An 18,774-nucleotide genomic window follows, 5' to 3' on the forward strand; every position below is an offset into this window, starting at 1 on the left:
CAACAATCAGCTAATCGGAACAAGGTCCTGCGCCAATTAGTTCGGATTATCGGGACTGTATTGCTTTTTATTAATACCTTAGTATTATAATTGAAACTTATTAGCTTAGACATGAATAGTCTATAAACTTTAGACAAAAAATTAAGAATGAAGATGATTTCGGTATTGTCATATTTTTTATCGTTAATAAACCTTTGAACAATTGTGAAAAATGGGTGAAATTGTGTTTTGGAATCAGAATAATTTTATTTTGCTACTTTGGAACAACTAGAAACAACTTTTTTGCCAAAATCGTTTTGCACCTTGTTGGTCGGCAGTGTGCAATGTTACATTCAAATATGTAGTTACTAAAGCGGAATAAAAAATTAATTTAATGATATTTGCGCTTAAAACATTAGGCAAATTTGTAAATTTTCTCAAAAAACACCTTTTTAAACAGAATAATTGTTTTTCAGTAAGATCAGTTGCAACATTTAGTATTATGATTCGTAAAACAGGTGTTAATGAGTAAAACAGCATTAATTAATACATATGATAATAACTCTAAGTAAACACATGGTCTTGTTATATTGGATCTCACTTTAATTAATACGTAAATTAATTATTTACTCTCTCGTAAATGACAGGTTTTCAGAAACTTTAGTTTTTATTTTAAGAAGAAACACAGATAAAACAAAATTCTTATGAACTGTCACAAGTTTTTTAGTGATTGTGTGTTCATGAAATAAATGTGAATTATAAGATATGAATACATACGAGTTCCAAAATTTAAGTAGTGTGGTTGTCAAACATGAGTAGAATGGTTCATGTTACATATGTATAATGTTATTACTCAAACCAGTCATAATCCCTGTAAATACACAAACTTCCATATTCTTTTTCAGAGATGACAAAATGTAAAATCAAAAGAACTAATAATAGAATTAAAAAAAAAAAATACACATAATGATTTACATTATTTAAAATATTTCTCTGTATATTCAGGTCTTGTGAACATGTCAATATTGTGTTTTAGGATATGATACATTTAATGAATACATTAATACATTAAAATATTGTTTTTTGTCAAAACAGTGTGGGGCATTATTTAACTTTGACATAAATAATCTACATATGTATACGTCATTCTTATTTTAAGAATACATTGAAAAGAAATAAATAAAACAAAAGATTATAAAAAATCTGTTTATTCAAGAACACATATAAAATAATAGATATTTAATATTGGACTAGATTGCTTGATACCTTCACTACAAGTTGTTGCTCCCTATTATCAAATTGATATACATTTTAAAAGGTTTCTATAATACGTACATATTTTATAGTTAAAAACGATACAGTCTTCAGTAACTTAAATGCTTCAACACATGAATAATCTAACCATCAATTCCACATCTCTATCACATGTGAATACTGGGAACTTTTTACAGGTTCATCTTATTCTCCCACATTAGGAGCTATTCTCAGGAAATGATCCTTCTCGATAGTGACCACTCCGAGCCTTTTGTTCATATTATACATTGCTTGTACGCTATGCATAATATCATCTTCATCGTTCCACAATTGGAGTAATATTCTCTGACGGTGGATTGTCTAATTCAGCATTTTCCAGTATCTGTAAAAAAATAAAAAGAACATTTTAATTTTACAAATTTTACTTAATTTCTTTTTATGTTTACAAAATAAGTTGAGACGTACAACGATAGATAGGTTCTATCCTGTCATGGTGAATGAAAACGAAAGATATTTAATGTTTAAATAAAGAAATGTAGTAGAAGCAATGAAACCCACCGAAATTAATCTATCTAGTCCATAGAGAAACCCTTCTTCGTAGTTCCCTTGCTTCCATGGAGCTCTATGAGTGACTCGGATGCCTCCTGGAACAGTATTTGTTTTGGCAAAGTCGATCAGCCACGCTCCAATAGAATTTTCGTCAAATATCATAAATATGCTGCTACCAACAACCTCATGGGTCTTGAAGTATTCACAGTGTTCAAACATTGTGCGGATGTCTTTCAAACGCTTCACAATCTTTTGTCTGATATGAGGTCTTGCCCCGAGGAATTTCTTGATAGTTTCCACCACCTGTGCTTGTGTCTTGACTTTCTTGAGATCTTTGATCGGAGGTTGACTGGGTAACTTGATTCCTTCAATTCTAAACCCTTCGCTGTTGGTTGAAGACTGTTGTTCTCTGAATTGCATGTATCGCAGTTTTGTGACTGTTCGGGATTGATGTTCAGCTTCTGTGGGAGCATCTGGATTGACTGTTATCATTTTTTCATATAGGTCTGACCGCGCAGTAGTTTTTGATACTTCTGACTCCAAAAATGTACGCGTTCCCATTTTGATATCCATTACATGAGGATCCTGAAGCAAAGAAAAACTGATGTCAGAAAAACAATATTGGTTAATTTAAATATGGCAGCACATGGAAAAGATGTAAGTCTAATGGAAACAAAACAACCACAGATTTATTTTCTACCTGACTTAACATAGTTGTATTATATTTCCTAGTAAAGTTATTTAGTATTAATTTTTTGCATTTTAGGAATTATTTTTTTAAATTATCAATTTTAATCTATAATACCTATTTATAATACTCAACAAGTTACATTTTAAAGTATCTAGATATTTTTGTCATGTTTGTCAATTAGTAGTTTTAAAATTCAAAATTGTTATTTTATTATTTTGAAAATAATATAATTTAACACAGAAAATGAAGTAAGAATTTCCTAAATAATATTATCCAAAGAGTCTGTAATTTTATCAAGGCATAAAAAATACTAAAAAACATCAGTTACCTACCCTCTATGTGCCTAGCAGGCCAGTATTAAATTATAAAATAAACAATATTTTGAACAATTCGCATTTACCTGAAATCCGTAGAGTAAATCTTGCAGCTCAATGAAATTATCGCCCTTATAACTGACTTCTCGGTAGTATTTGGGGATTGCATTCTTCATATGAGGGCAGTTGGAGAGCGCTTCGTAAGCTCTCCTCTCCGCATCTTCGGATCCGCAGCGCCTCTTCCACACAGTCCCTGGGCCAGCAGGGGCCAAGCTGTCGGGATGACCCGACACTTGAAACCAGTGGGCGCCCCGACTTGTTAGGAGGATATCTGACGCAGGAGCTGACAACTCTAAGGCGTTCTAGAAAAAAATTGAAAAAATGAATAAGAATACTGATTCTCGTACACTGACCAGTGTAATCAGATATTCCAGAAAAAAAGGAAACCTGTACATATTTTAGAGATTCCAGAATAGTATATTCCAGAATACACTAAAACTGCACTTAGGTTTATAATATTCTTGCAAACATAGCTATGCATAAGATTTGAGGGTGTAGTTCTGTTTCTGTTTATTAAAATTTACAACTATTTGTTTTTGTAAATTGCTGTATTGAGTGAATTGTAAGATTATATTTGTTAGCAAGTGTAGTTTTATTTCCTAGGTTAAAATAATATATTCAAATTATTTCATACAATGGTACCTAGACTTTTCAAATTATTTGCCACAGTATTAAAAAAATATCTCATATGATTAAGATTTTTGTGTATTATTATCCTGTAGCCATGAAGGCTTGTTAATTTTATCTATAAAACCGGATGATGGCTTTTGATGGCTCTCTTATAAGAATACTTTGTCATGGATTCCACCCAAATTAAATATCAGAACCTCTTATTTTAAACTTAGTATTCCATCTTCGTAATGTGATTGATTAATTTTTAATAAAACTGAATAATTTTGTTAGTACAAAATAATTTATTTATTTTTATTTATTTAATTGCACGTCAATTAACTTTTCAGTCCAGTTTTTTTTTTGTAAATTTAAAACTTATAATAAAGCAATTAATTTTGATTTAGACGCTTATCAAAATTGGAGAATGTAATGGTACATATGACATGGCCAAACGCTTTGTTAATGTGCAGTGCTATTTTTAGTGGCCTATAAATCAATTGTGTAGTAAATGAATTAGGATTTATTAAAAGACATAAAGTGTACTAACGATGGCCAAATATTGCAGTCTCTCAGACGTGTGGTTAGTTGGGTTCGATAGGAGCCCTGAACCATTCCGTCTCCACCTCTTGAGGCCATGTAGGGACGGAAGTGCGGAGTCCGGGCCCCCGGGACGCCGCTTGTCCTGGGGGTCACATTTCTCAGCAGACGGGGTCTGAAATAATAGAACAATTGATTAACACTTGTGAATTCTTGAAACAGTGTTCATATGATGCCTATTGACTAACAACAGGGCAATTTTTATGTATTTCACTTAAAAATTCCCTTATTGTTGCTCAATTCTCATCCCTGCATGTTTCCATATATATAAAATAGTGGAAATAAATATTTTTTACATTTTTTACATGTGTAAATGTAGATATTTAATCAAAATATATGATAACATTAAGAATAAATATTCTTTTATAAATGAATAATTCATAAAATGTTAAGAATGTGATTGAAATAAATAAAATAATTTTTTTAATAAGAAAAAATGCAACTTGTAAATATTACGTAGTAAGATTATTTATTCCGCGAATCGTGTGTGATTTTTATCCTTTATTTTGTTGTATTTAACATAATGTTAAGGAAATCAATAAGGAAAAATATTTAAAACACCTCGCTAATAACTTTCGCAATCTGTAAATGAATTAAAAATACAATTTTATTAAGCACCCAAAGGAAAGTTTTATAATCTTTAAGTTCTTAAAAAAAGCTATGTTATATTTTAAACCGGAAGTTATATTGAGAGCGAAGCTAATATTTTACATCACATTCCGGTTTGATTCCGCTTGGAATCTCACGAGTTACTTAAACCATTCGTCAGACCTGTAAATAATTGTATACTCGAAATACCTTTTTTGTTGTTAAACGTACCGTTTTTATTAAGTTGACCTCATAAAACAATCCAGGCCTAAAACGTCCCACGATGGACGTTCTGGTCACGGAATTCATTTTGCTGCTTACAGTCATAATGATTATTTTAATTTATTCCTTTCAAACGCACAAAACTAAACGGAAGTAACACAGTTCAATTAATCACTCGTTATTTTAATCAACTTCCTTTCGATAGCACTGTATTCCTTAGCACACAGTATGTATGAGTATAATGAGAATGTTGCGAACGCGGAACGAGCACAGTCGGTAATGAACGATGCACAACTGAATTAAAGATCGGTGCCAACACCAGTTTTATAGAACCTTAAGAATCGCCTACAAGAGCGACTTTCGCGTCGGCGAACTCTGACGTCAATAGACACAACATTGAGGGACACCACAATACACGCTGAATACTCCACATGAATACAAAAATTTGGACTGAAAGATCACATACGAATCGTTTTCTAAAAGAACTACAAAATTCGTCGATTACAGGAAATGTGTGCGCCGCAAATGCGGTAGAAACTAGCTTATTATTTGGTGTTGCTTATCATAAAACGAGTAATTTACTACATCGGTGGCACATTTCAAATTTGAATGAGACGATTTTTATGTATTTATTCATGTCAACAACATATCGATTCAGAAAAGCAAAAATACATCATTTTAAAATAAAAATAAAAAACATTTCAGATGTATGGTAAATGATTGCCCGATATCACAAGCCTTCACTTGAACCTGGTAATATTTAACAATGTTAAAGTTATTGAAAAGATAATTTTATTGAGGACTGGCTGTTATTAGATAAGAGTTCCCCTAAAAGCGAAAATGTGAAAATGTTGACATTTATTCAAATAGTTGACAAATATTGAGTGTCTGAATCATCAAAAGCCATCTCACAATTAGTTACAATACATTGCCGAAATTCATTCAAATCGAATATTTTTTAAATAAAAACTTTTTTTTAAAATTGTATATTCCGTAATATTTATAATTTTTAACCCGCAGCCTTTAAAATCCTTTTTAAAAGACGTTCGTTAAAGAAGGGTTGATTCTTGGCTAATGTTGAGTATTTTAAGGCATTTAAAATCACGGTATTTTAACGGTATTTCAGGTTTCAAAAAACTATAATATTTATATAAAAATATTACCATTGCAAAAATAAAATAGCAATCAAAATACAATTCAAGTGAAAAACTGTGAAATTTCGGAGAAAAAATTGTGATAAGTGTACGATTCTAGCGAAAAGTTTCATTTTGAAATTTTATAGATTGATTGAGTCCATTATTTCATTGTATGCACTCAGTAGTATCAATGAAATTATAGCCGAAAAATATGTAGATATTGAAATTTTTTTTAGAAACATGCCTAGATAAACAATATTTAATATGTACAAACATTTTTTCTTGCTAGAAAAAAGAGAAACATAACTGTTATTATCACAAACGCAAATATTTCAATTTCATTTTATGTATTTTCGTAGACCTACAAGCGCCAAGTTACTGAATATAGGAGTTGAGATGTAGTAGAGTGCGCTCGAACCTAGAAACTATTTGACGCAATTCTTTTGAATGTCACTTTTATGTAGATCCAAAGTACATCGTTACGCATACAATAATATAAAATAAACCAACAAAAAGTACTCATGCTTAAAAACTTTAAGTACATTTAAAATATCAATGTCTAAACGTATTTTAAAGCGGTAAAGAAAAAGCCAAAGGATGAAAATTTTACGCGCGCAATTTTCTTATGTATACTTAATATTTTTTGTTCATATTATAATTAGACAATACAATAAAATGTAGAGAGAGTAAACAATAACTGTTTACTGTATAATTATTTCTTACTGACAGCCCTGAAATGAAATAAAATGCAATAAAAATTAATGTTATTATAGGAAAACTTTCAACCCATAATTGTAGTGACCATTAGATATTATCCAAACGATTTAATGAATCTGTCGCTCATATTAAATTTATCGACAAAAGTTTCCATTAGCTGTTCACGTACACAAGTAGTGCACCTAAAGATTCAAAGGGGATATTTGTGAAGATTTTATTTCATACAAAAAAATGCTGCTGGTAGGCGATGCATTTAATTTTTTTTATTCAGGTAAACATCACAACTAAAAGCATTTGTTAATTTTTCATATTTCCTACTATTACGTTAATAAATTATTAATTTTATATGTGTAAGTTTAAACAAGATTTAGAGAAGAAAAAATCAAATTAACCATGGTTTTTTACATGTTTCTATTTCATTATAATTATTAAGGAAATTAAAAGATGTTTTAAATTGTTATATTGAAATAATTACTATGTAACAGAAATATTGTTACAATAAAATTAGAAGCACAGTTTAATCTCACCCATTTTTTTAAATTCGTATTTTTATGGTTGTTAGCCATTTAAACCTAGCGTGATACACCTCAAAACAATATGAGAATAAAAGTTCTTATTTTTTTTCCATGAAATACAAAATTTTTTGAAATCGTTTTTCCAATTTTGAATGGTTAAAGGGTGAAATGGAGTAAATAACAAGAATAATATTTTTAAATTATAAATTTCATTATATTTAAAAACCTTCAGCCTAAAGACGGGTCCAAAGAGAATTAAGGGTACACGGATCAGAATCTCCGGCTATATTGCTCAAAAGTACCAACTTAACACATTCTTACAAAATATCCATTTCATATGCTATTCACTCTGCGAGGAAACAATGTTGGGTTTTTTACACACTGCATTTTTCCTGCATCATCGTGCAAAGGGAATTTTTCTAGGTTAAGATTGTTAAATCATTGAAATGCAAGGATTTATACTTGTATTGTTCATGCGAGTAATGCCCATATATTGCACTATTGCTGTTTCCGTTTGAAATAATGTTAAATGTGTATATATTATGCGTAGAAACTCGGAAATAATAAATTATATCACAATATGTCGTATAAGAATAAAAACAGTACTGGCGAAAATATAAATTATACGGAGTAAACTATGTCTTGTAAAATTATAAGAAAGAGCGTAGAAAAAATATAGGTAACCTTCTTATAAACAATCAAAGACTTTATATATTTCGAAAAATCAAAACAGATTTTTTACATTATTTTTTAAAAATAAATTACATATTAAAAGGATTCGTAGGGTTTCTTACTATTCGTTTGATCCAATTCCATGCTAGCGCCTGTATTATAATCCAATACGAGTACATAAATTGTATAATCAAACATAGATTTATATGACGACCGTGTTACTATCTCTAAGTAAAATTTCCATTATTATTTAACCCTTAGTCTCACAGTATCGATTACGTAAATATGTATATATATATATATATATATATATATATATATATATATATATATATATATATATATATATATATATATATATATATATATATATATATATATATATATATATATATATATATATATATATATATATATATATATATATATATATATATATATATATATATATATATATATATATATATATATATATATATATATATATATATATATATATATATATATATATATATATATATATATATATATATATATATATATATATATATATATATATATATATATATATATATATATATATATATATATATATATATATATATATATATATATATATATATATATATATATATATATATATATATATATATATATATATATATATATATATATATATATATATATATATATATATATATATATATATATATATATATATATATATATATATATATATATATATATATATATATATATATATATATATATATATATATATATATATATATATATATATATATATATATATATATATATATATATATATATATATATATATATATATATATATATATATATATATATATATATATATATATATATATATATATATATATATATATATATATATATATATATATATATATATATATATATATATATATATATATATATATATATATATATATATATATATATATATATATATATATATATATATATATATATATATATATATATATATATATATATATATATATATATATATATATATATATATATATATATATATATATATATATATATATATATATATATATATATATATATATATATATATATATATATATATATATATATATATATATATATATATATATATATATATATATATATATATATATATATATATATATATATATATATATATATATATATATATATATATATATATATATATATATATATACAGTATCTACTCAATGAATTAGGGCCACGCAGAATTTCGCGCAATTTCTCAATTCAAACAGGAATAACTCAGAGAAAACCTTGAATAAAACAACATTGAATTTTATTTACACATGAACACTTTATTACGCTTAAATTATGCATATATTTTCATATAAATATAGTTAGTATTTAGTATTTCCACCTTTGGCAGAAATAACTGCCTCAATTCTTTTTGGCATACTTAAAATGCACTGTTTTATCATGTTTTTTATTTCTTCGTCTTCTGACCAAATTTTTTTAATATTTTTTTTTTGACAGTCTACTGTCGGATTTGGAAATGAGTATACCTTATTTTTTAACATGCTCCATACGTTTTCTATAGGATTAAGGTCCGGAGAATTTCCAGGCCAGGGGAGCAAAGGCAGATTTTTGTTAGACAAAAATTTTATTATTGATTTAGCCCGGTGGCAAGGTGCCCCATCCTGCATGAAGGTGTATGGACCTTCTGTTGGGTCGAGTGTATGGTAGAAGGGCAATAAAATTCGTTCGAGGACCTGCTTATAGGAATTTTGGTTCATTATTCCTTCCACGAAAAACAACGGCCCAGGTAAATTGTTAATAATACATGACCATATCATTGTTGCAGGGGGGTGTTTGATAACTTTTACCACACAGGCCTCATCGTAACGTTCCATTGGTGTTCTCCTGACGAATCGACGGCTCTCTGTCACGGCTTCTAACCGGTACTCATCACTAAAGATGACCTGAAAAATAATGAAAATTTAAGTTTAATTCAAATATATAAGTTTATTTACTAAAATGATATGTTGAAAATTCAATTTAAATAAATACCTTTTTCCAATCATCTACCGAGTTATTTCGATGTAGCCTGGCCCATTTTAATCGATCCGCTTTCATTCGTGGTGTCAATTTTGGTACTTTTACAGGGCGCCTGCATTTCAGATTTACTTCGTAAAGACGTCGCCTCAGTGTTGATACCGATATATTTATACCCTCTTCTTCCAATTTTATTTTTAATGTTTTTGCTGATGCACTACGGTTTTCTAAGGCACTTTGAACGATTTTTCGATCAGTCCTCGGTGTTGTTTTTCTAATCCTACGACAGTTCTTTCGCCGATTGCTGGTGGCGGGTGACTGATTTTTTATTGATTTTGAAATTTAGTCCACTGTTTGACGAGAAACGTTTTCTTTTTTTGAAATTTCTCTAATAGATAGTATTCTTAATTTCAGTAGCACTATAACACTAGACTTTTTTTCCTCGGAAATATCTTTACTTTTTCCCATTTTGTCCTTTTCAAAAAAAACACTTGTGTTTACAAAAAAAAATTATACTTTATGAACTAAAATTAAAAATTAAGTTTTTTTCACAAGACACGATAACTATATAACTTCTCTGAACAAAACAACAACCAGAACTCAAGAAACTTCACTAATAAATAAGATAGGACTATTTTTTGAACTTTCAACTATCTGTCTACCTGTGCTAATTAGGGACCTTTCTCAGAAAAAGGGTTTGAAATTTTATAAAGGCTTAAATAATCCAGGTATATTTTACATATTATTGAAGGTAATATACATGATATTAGATGTCAATAGAAAACTTAAAGTATTTATGTAAAATAAATATAATAATCCAAAAGATTTCAGAGTATTCAAAAAAATAATGGGTGGCCCTAATTCATTGAGTAGATACTGTATATATATATATATATATATATATATATATATATATATATATATATATATATATATATATATATATATATATATATATATATATATATATATATATATATATATATATATATATATATATATATATATATATATATATATATATATATATATATATATATATATATATATATATATATGTATATATTTATATATATCTTGTGAATTGGATGTTGAAAAATCGCAAATGTTATTGTTAGAAATTAGCACGACAAAATTAGGGTAGGTACTTGGGTCATATGTATTTACATACATTATCGCTAAATTCCCAATCACCCGACACCAAGTTACGTCAACGCATGCTGATACATTAACTAAAATGAAGTACATACATTGAACACAAAATACAATACTGTTAAGAAAATCAAGTTTTTCTTTCACTAATTAATTTATTATTACTTAAAAAAGTTAATTACGTAGACTAATTTGTTCGTCCGGTTATTTCCTGACATGTCGTATTTCAGACACATCGCTGGTTAAATACCAAATGGCCGCAACGCAAAAAAATAAACTATTTATTCCAAAAATGGTATCTAAATCGTCAACATTTTCATATTCGAAAAAGACACCCATGATTCTAGCGTTAGAAATGTCCATATCGAAATCATGGGTGTCTTTCGAATATGAAAATGTTGGCGATTTAGATACCATTTTTGGAATAAAGTGTTTAATTTTTTTGAGGTGTGGCCCTTTGGCATTTAACCAGCGACATGTTTGACATATTATGCAATTTGACAAATCGGCGTGTAAGTTTAAGAGGGTTAAGATTTAGAGTGGCGGGAATAGGTGGCGTCGGTACCTGCGGAGATGGAAAATTTTTATAAGACAAATCAAACCGGATAACACAAAATCCAGTATGGCAATGGGTAATGACTATATAATTTCACGTGATTAAATACAGGCTAATGAGTTTGGATGAGTAAAATATTACGATATAACTTTTATATAATAATAAAATGCTAAGAAACCAAGAAGGTCTGAAAAAATGGTAACGATCGAAAATTAAAATATTGTATTATTTAAATGATATAAAAATCGTTACGAGGGTAAAAACGAATACATTTTTAGGTATCGATCTTTCATTCAAACACGATCGCTATTTCACTTCTTTGAATCGATCTGAAATTACACATACTTAATTAACGGTTAAAAGTTATGAGTCACCCAATTGGGCTTTTGTGTCGATTGCGTCTGGTCTTGTGTTCTCGTGTGATTCAGAAAACTTGTGGTTTTTAGCTATTAAAAAGAAGATATACAGGTACACATTTCGCTCACTCCTTTCAAAAACGTCATATATCAAAAAACTTGATTTTACAGGAGATCGTTTTAAAGTTTAAGAATACAATGAAATGTATTAAAAATAAATATCAAGCCACTTATTGAACTTTTTACTGTGCAAACAGATCTTTTAAGGTAAAACCTGAATGTTTTTTTTCTCCATTTGAAAAATATTTAGTATATTTAAAAAAAATAATTAAACAATACGTTTTCTTCAGAATGCAAAAACAACACTTTCAGCCCTGTAGCGGGAAAATATTAAGTTAAAAATATGAATATAGTACATTTTCTGGGCATTCCGAAAACATGCATGACTGAAAATTTTCGATTTTTAATATTTGACGTTGTTGAAAGGAGTGAGCAATTTGTCTCTTTCAAACTCTTCCGAAAATGATCATGGTATTGAGTTATTATTTTAGTCGCCCACGGAGGGTTGTGGTAACCACGTATAATATATCTTTAACGTAAAGTCGATCCCCAGGGAGATGATATGTCAAATCTTATATTCATAACATTATCTTGATATCGGAAGCGTAGGATGCGTAGGACTCCATGATAATCACTCTTTGATTTTATGACATTATTGATCAACGGTTAAGATGCCCTTTGCATTATGTTATAGATGAGGGACAAAAAAAAATTTAACGATTTTTTTTTGCAAAAAAATGTATTAAACATGTTGGCAAGGTGCTAAGCATACAAATTGAAAAAAAGAAATAGCTATTGCGTAAAATGGCGTAAAAGTCGGTTCTGTCTATAATGGCACTTCGTGATGGCGGTAGTTGATAGGTATCAGAAAAAAAAAAACAATAAAATACTCGTGACAATTTCCAAACATTGCCGCTGTTTTCAGTGCTTGTTGGTCGTGTTGTATTTCGGCTCGTTTCAGGAAACGCAATTCTTTGACGTCACGGTGAAGCCAGGTGTGGATAGCATGGACTAATTTGACGTCACTCGGGGATAATCGTGTTTGGTTACACCTTGAGAATAAGTCGGTAGGCAGTGGGTACGCGACCGACCGCGACCGCAGAGTTGCGTAAATGCGCCAAACTAGAGGGAGCCTACGAGTGTGTCCTTGCGCGGAAAGAAACAATTGACGAATACATGCATACATGCAAATTGTTTCGAGAAACGAATCGACGATGACAGTACGACAGATCTGTCAAAAGATATTTGAACAATTTGTATGACGTACATTATCAACAGTTTATAACAACACCTGAAGTCTCTTTCTGAAGCCATTGGCAATATGCTGCTACTTCTCCGGTAAAAATACAAAAACTAACTTACTTAACACCGATGTAATACAGCAATATATTTCAACTCACACACGGCTAATTAGCAGGGGTGAGATCAAGCAAAATTTAGTCTTCAATGTTATCATAGGACTTGCATTAACTTTTTTGTGTGGGCGTATTAGTTTTTACAACAGCCAACATCTACTTTCAATATTACCTTTATAATTTGACGTTGTAAAGTACATTGAGAAAAAAAAAACAAATTAGGCAGGTCCTCACCTTCATCTTATTCTATTATCTATTAAATTACCGGAGCTCTAGATCAATGTGTCAATAACAACTTGAGCTGATTGAAACACAGGATTAAGGAGGCGAGGACCGGCAAAATATGCATTTTTAGTACGGAGTTTTTGTTACAAGGTCAAATTTTAACATGATTTGTGAATACGGATATATAACGTATAAAACAAGAGCTGGGAACATATCTGCATAAAAATGTTCCAACTATAAAAAACGTTAATACTTTTCCCCCCTTTTGTTATAGACTGATTGGGGACTCTCATTATCATCAGTGACATCTAACAAAAAATTAAATTTAGTTAAATAAACAGATTTAAAAAATTTAAACATGTACCGAGTTTATTAGAAAATTATAAACGACCTGAAGAGTAATGTACATAATGTACTAGATACCTACTGCAAGGGTACAGTTAGTTGGATTCCCTTGATGCTGTTTCGAAATCCATTGTAGTTTCGTCATTCAACTCAATGCAGTTATAGTGCAATGTACCCAGAAAGGTCGACAAGTTTCACAAACAAGGGGTAACGAACAAAAATAAATAATAATAATACTATCTCGAAGATTCTTCACAAAAAAACATATAATTTAATGTCATATAGCTTTTGTACGTAAGCTTGTATCTAAGAAATTTATTACTCCATTTACAATTTTCTTTTAAATTTACATAATAATTCATGATCAAGGATCAAGAAACTTCTACGAGTAAAAAAATATATGTATATAAATATAAATATGGTTCTAAAATTGATAATGATGCACAAATATTTTAAATTTATAGTATAATTTTGCATATTATATCGCAATAAAATATTTATATGATATTATTAAAATATGGAGTCTTTACGTCATCAAAATATAAGTTTTGATAGCGTCAGAATAACAGGATCTTACGCAGACAATATTGCCATATCACGGGATATAAAATAAAACAAATTAAAGGATACGGCCAGTTCATGTTCTAAATTTTTAAAAAAATAAGTAGAAGAAGAGAATTTGTACAAAGAGCAATTATGTGTTAAATATGAGATGATTTCCTTGCTTCGTAATTTGCAATAACTTGGTAAAACCAACATTTAAAAAATAATAGAGAAGAATCATGTAATAATGTGTGGCGTGTACTCATTCATGAGAAAAAATGCGTATAGTATCAGACGATCAGATAAAAATACGGAATTAATAATATATACGAGTAACTACACTCAGAAATTACACCGTGAATTTCCAAGATTTTCAAATGGGATTTTTATCATTTATCAACGGGTCGGTAAATAAACTCGGAATTTTATTTATTTTGTAATTGAACAGTGTTTGTGCAAATACAGAGGGAAATAAAACTAAAAATGTTTGTAATAACTTTTACTGAATTTATTTTTTTGAATTTAACTAAATAACCATCATGCTGTTTCCGAACTTCTATCACGGGAAAGAACCATTTTCCGCAAGTTTTCTTATTTTGAACTAGTACTTTTAACTTTAAAAAAAAATAATACATATATATATTTATATATATATATATATATATATATATATATATATATATATATATATATATATATATATATATATATATATATATATATATATATATATATATATATATATATATATATATATTTGAATAAATACATGTTTATTTATTATTCATTGTATTTATCAATGAAAAAAAAACAGGAAACAAGAGGAAGTTATTTCTAAACTCGGAATGTGAGATAATCGTGTTACACGATACAAATTTGAATAATTGCGTTTAATACGATTGTTTTATATACTTTTTACTATTGTATTGCGTTAATAAATCAATACTTAGAGTTAAAGGCGTGTAAAGAAAAAAAACAAGAATAATATTATCGCTATAAGGAGAATTTGATAAGGTCGTTAATAATTACGTATTAATAACAGTTAACACGAATGTACTAAACAGATTGTTTGAAAGAGATGCCTCCAGGTTCTGGAAAAATTTCCATTCATTAGTGTGTGTTAACTGGTTTTTACTATAGTCTAGAAGTGTGAATATCTACCAGAAAAGATCTGACATAATACTTCAGTTTTCGTAAATGAAGAGTGCGTTTTCAAAAACCAAAAATATAACGATAATCATATTTTTGAAACATTATTTACACGTCATTTTAAAAAGAAGTTATCCGGCATAAATCAAAGAACATTTTTTATATTGGCTTTTCCGCTCTTCCTGGTAAAAAATTAATTATTTTCTTTTCTCAGTTCCAAGAAAATGATCGCTTTGATTATCGCTCAATAAATCGTCTTAAAAAAGGCCTACTAGGCAGTAATCAGCTAGTTAGTACAAGTAGTCGATGCGTTTTTAATTATAGTTGCCGTAATAATGTTTTGTAAACGATTTGGTATAATTTTATTACATAAAACATACAAAATGAAGTTATATTTGAGACCCAGTATTCGATAAATCGCAACATAATTTTCTTCAAACCCAGGTAATATTTGACGTAATTGTTTTTTTTTCTTATTTTCTTAAACCATCGTTTTTGTGTTGAAAACATAAGTTTTTCTTAGAAACAAACATATGGTTTAGAAAAGAAAAGGGTTATTGAAAGGTTTCAATATTTTCTAAAATACAAAAACAATCCAATATATATACTCGTATGAATATTTTTTTAAATCCGCGTTCTGAAATTGAATTCTGCGAATTCCCCCTTAATACAAAGGGCAGAGTATCTTCTTCTCCTTATTTTTAATGGCTTTTCACCCATCTTGGGTGTTATAGCCAGTGTCGAGTGGGTAGAGTATCAACGTTTACCCTATTCACAGTCAAAAGTACTGTCAAAGTTTCAAATTACAATAATTTAATATAACGTTAGTAAAATCTGTACACACATTTGCATTTTTCAAAATTAAAAATAGATGGAATTTAAAAAAAGTTGCTTTACTGAAGAAAAAACATTATTGTGATAACGCTATTTTTACGAATTTATATTTTGTAAGTTTATTAAGCCAAATTTTCAATAATAGTCAGTGTATTTATTGATTTGGCGTTTAATTTGTAGAACTCCATTTTAATTTATGTATTAATTTTAAATCAAACACAGATTTTTTGAGTCTACTAAGTTGTATTTTTTAAACAAAAACACATAAAAATGTCGACGACATTCGTTTGATAATGCCCTAACAAGGCGAAACAATTGTCACAATATTTTTTTTTTAAATGTGTTTTTATGTATTAATTTTAAATCAAACACAGATTTTTTGAGTCTACTAAGTTCATGTTTGATTTAAAATTAATACATAAATTAAAATGGAGTTCTACAAAACGCCAAATCAATAAATAAATATGTTTTTGTTAATAAATTACAACTTAGTAGACTCAAAAAATCTGTGTTTGATTTAAAATTAATACATAAAATAATCAGAGTGGCCATAAAAGTGTTTATCCTCAGATATTATGTGAAAGTTTGGTCAATGAGGCCTTTGTCAGTGGACGAACGTCGCTCACATATTTCGTAGTGTCAAAACATCAGTCGAACAACGCATGGAATGCATTTTGAAAATGGCCTCAGGCTATCGGGAACATAACAATGCGAGCACGCGTCCGATATTGAGTCGACTATCCTAATTAGTATTAAGTCAATGGCACAGCCAAGAGGCAAATATGTACCATTCACTGCATCACAATAAATATTTTTTTCAAACATCTAATATCGTTTGAAAAAAAGGTTTATACATTTTTAAATTGAGTATAATAACATTTTGACACACTCAAAGTGTTGTAAATAAAATAACTGTTCAAACTATAAAGCTACATAAAAATTAAAAATCATGTTTTCAGGCATGTAAATTTAATCCAAGTATGTGAATTTAATCCAAGATTCGGTCCTTGCAAACAAATAGAAAGAGTCTTTGGTTAATAAAAGTTTTCCCTATTCAAATAAAGATGACAATTGTGAACTCGCATGTACTGTTACGAGTTTGATAAATATATCTAAAAGTTATATCTAAAAATTGAGTAGTGTGGTTGTCAATGTTACACGTGTGTAAAGTGTTCACTTAACTAAGCCTATGACGGTTGCAAACCCTGTAAATGTCCAGACTTCCATATCATTCTTTATCTATGTTGAAATGACAAAAACAAATTTTCTAGTCTAAGTCAAAATCAAGCAACGCATATGACACTGCATCCAGTGTGTCCAAAGTGATACCTAATAAATATTTTTTTAAATGTAAATACATGTAATGTAAAAAATAAAAATTAAAATGATATTTTCTGGCGTTTCTCATGTGTGATTATAATCCAGGATTCAGACGTCACATACTAATAAAAGAGTTTCTGCTCAATAAAAAGCTTCTTTTCATCTCACCAATAGATGTCTCTAGTGAAGTTCTAGTGATTCAAGAATAATGTTTCAAAATTGGTTCATATATGGTATATATCGAGGTTCAAGAATTTGAGTAGTGTGGTTGTCAATAATGGGTAGAATTAGTGAATGTTACACGTGTGTTACACTTAAACCAACCTATGACGGTCGTCAGCCCCGTAAATGCCCAGGCTTCCATATTCTTCTTCATCTTTGATGAGATGTCAAAAAATAACATGTAATGTATTTATTAATCTTTATTTCAAACTTTGAGGTGAAGGGGGCAAGCCTCTGAGGATCATATCGTATATATATATATATATATATATATATATATATATATATATATATATATATATATATATATATATATATATATATATATATATATATATATATATATATATATATATATATATATATATATATATATATATATATATATATATATATATATATATATATATATATATATATATATATATATATATATATATATATATATATATATATATATATATATATATATATATATAACATTATACAAAATACAGTTAAAAAAGTAAGAACAGTAATATATCAAATGTTACAATAACTTTACTGTTGGAAATAATTTGTCCTTTTCATATTACATGTATATACCATTTCAGAGCATTAATTTCATTCGAAAGTTAACTTTTCAAGTACGTAGTGTACATAACTTTAAATTACTTTTGAACTTTTGTTTCAAATAAGTTT

At 28.2% G+C, this 18,774-nt stretch overlaps 1 protein-coding gene across 4 annotated transcripts in view; it reads right to left on the reverse strand.

Moving 5' to 3' along the window:
• Positions 1–1,169: 1,169 nt before the first annotated feature.
• IP3K1 (inositol-trisphosphate 3-kinase-like protein) overlaps positions 1,170–18,774 on the reverse strand; it is a 108,033-nt gene continuing 90,428 nt past the window's right edge. For 2 of the 4 annotated variants that reach the window (XM_088259119.1, XM_088259117.1), the window contains 4 exons: positions 4,007–4,171; positions 2,874–3,149; positions 1,792–2,367; positions 1,172–1,615 (listed from right to left, as the gene is read on the reverse strand). In XM_088259119.1, the coding sequence (XP_088115245.1) occupies positions 1,550–1,615; positions 1,792–2,367; positions 2,874–3,149; positions 4,007–4,171 (1,083 nt within the window). In that variant the 3' untranslated portion in view covers positions 1,172–1,549. Of the gene's footprint in view, positions 1,616–1,791; positions 2,368–2,873; positions 3,150–4,006; positions 4,172–4,875; positions 5,163–18,774 lie in introns of those variants that run through there. The other 2 variants (XM_088259118.1, XM_088259116.1) reach the window with 2 other exon arrangements.

Source organism: Brachycentrus maculatus, unplaced genomic scaffold (genome assembly GCF_059751285.1).
Source record: "Brachycentrus maculatus isolate JH-2025_06_01 unplaced genomic scaffold, ASM5975128v1 h1tg000110l, whole genome shotgun sequence".
Classification (NCBI taxonomy): domain Eukaryota; kingdom Metazoa; phylum Arthropoda; class Insecta; order Trichoptera; family Brachycentridae; genus Brachycentrus; species Brachycentrus maculatus.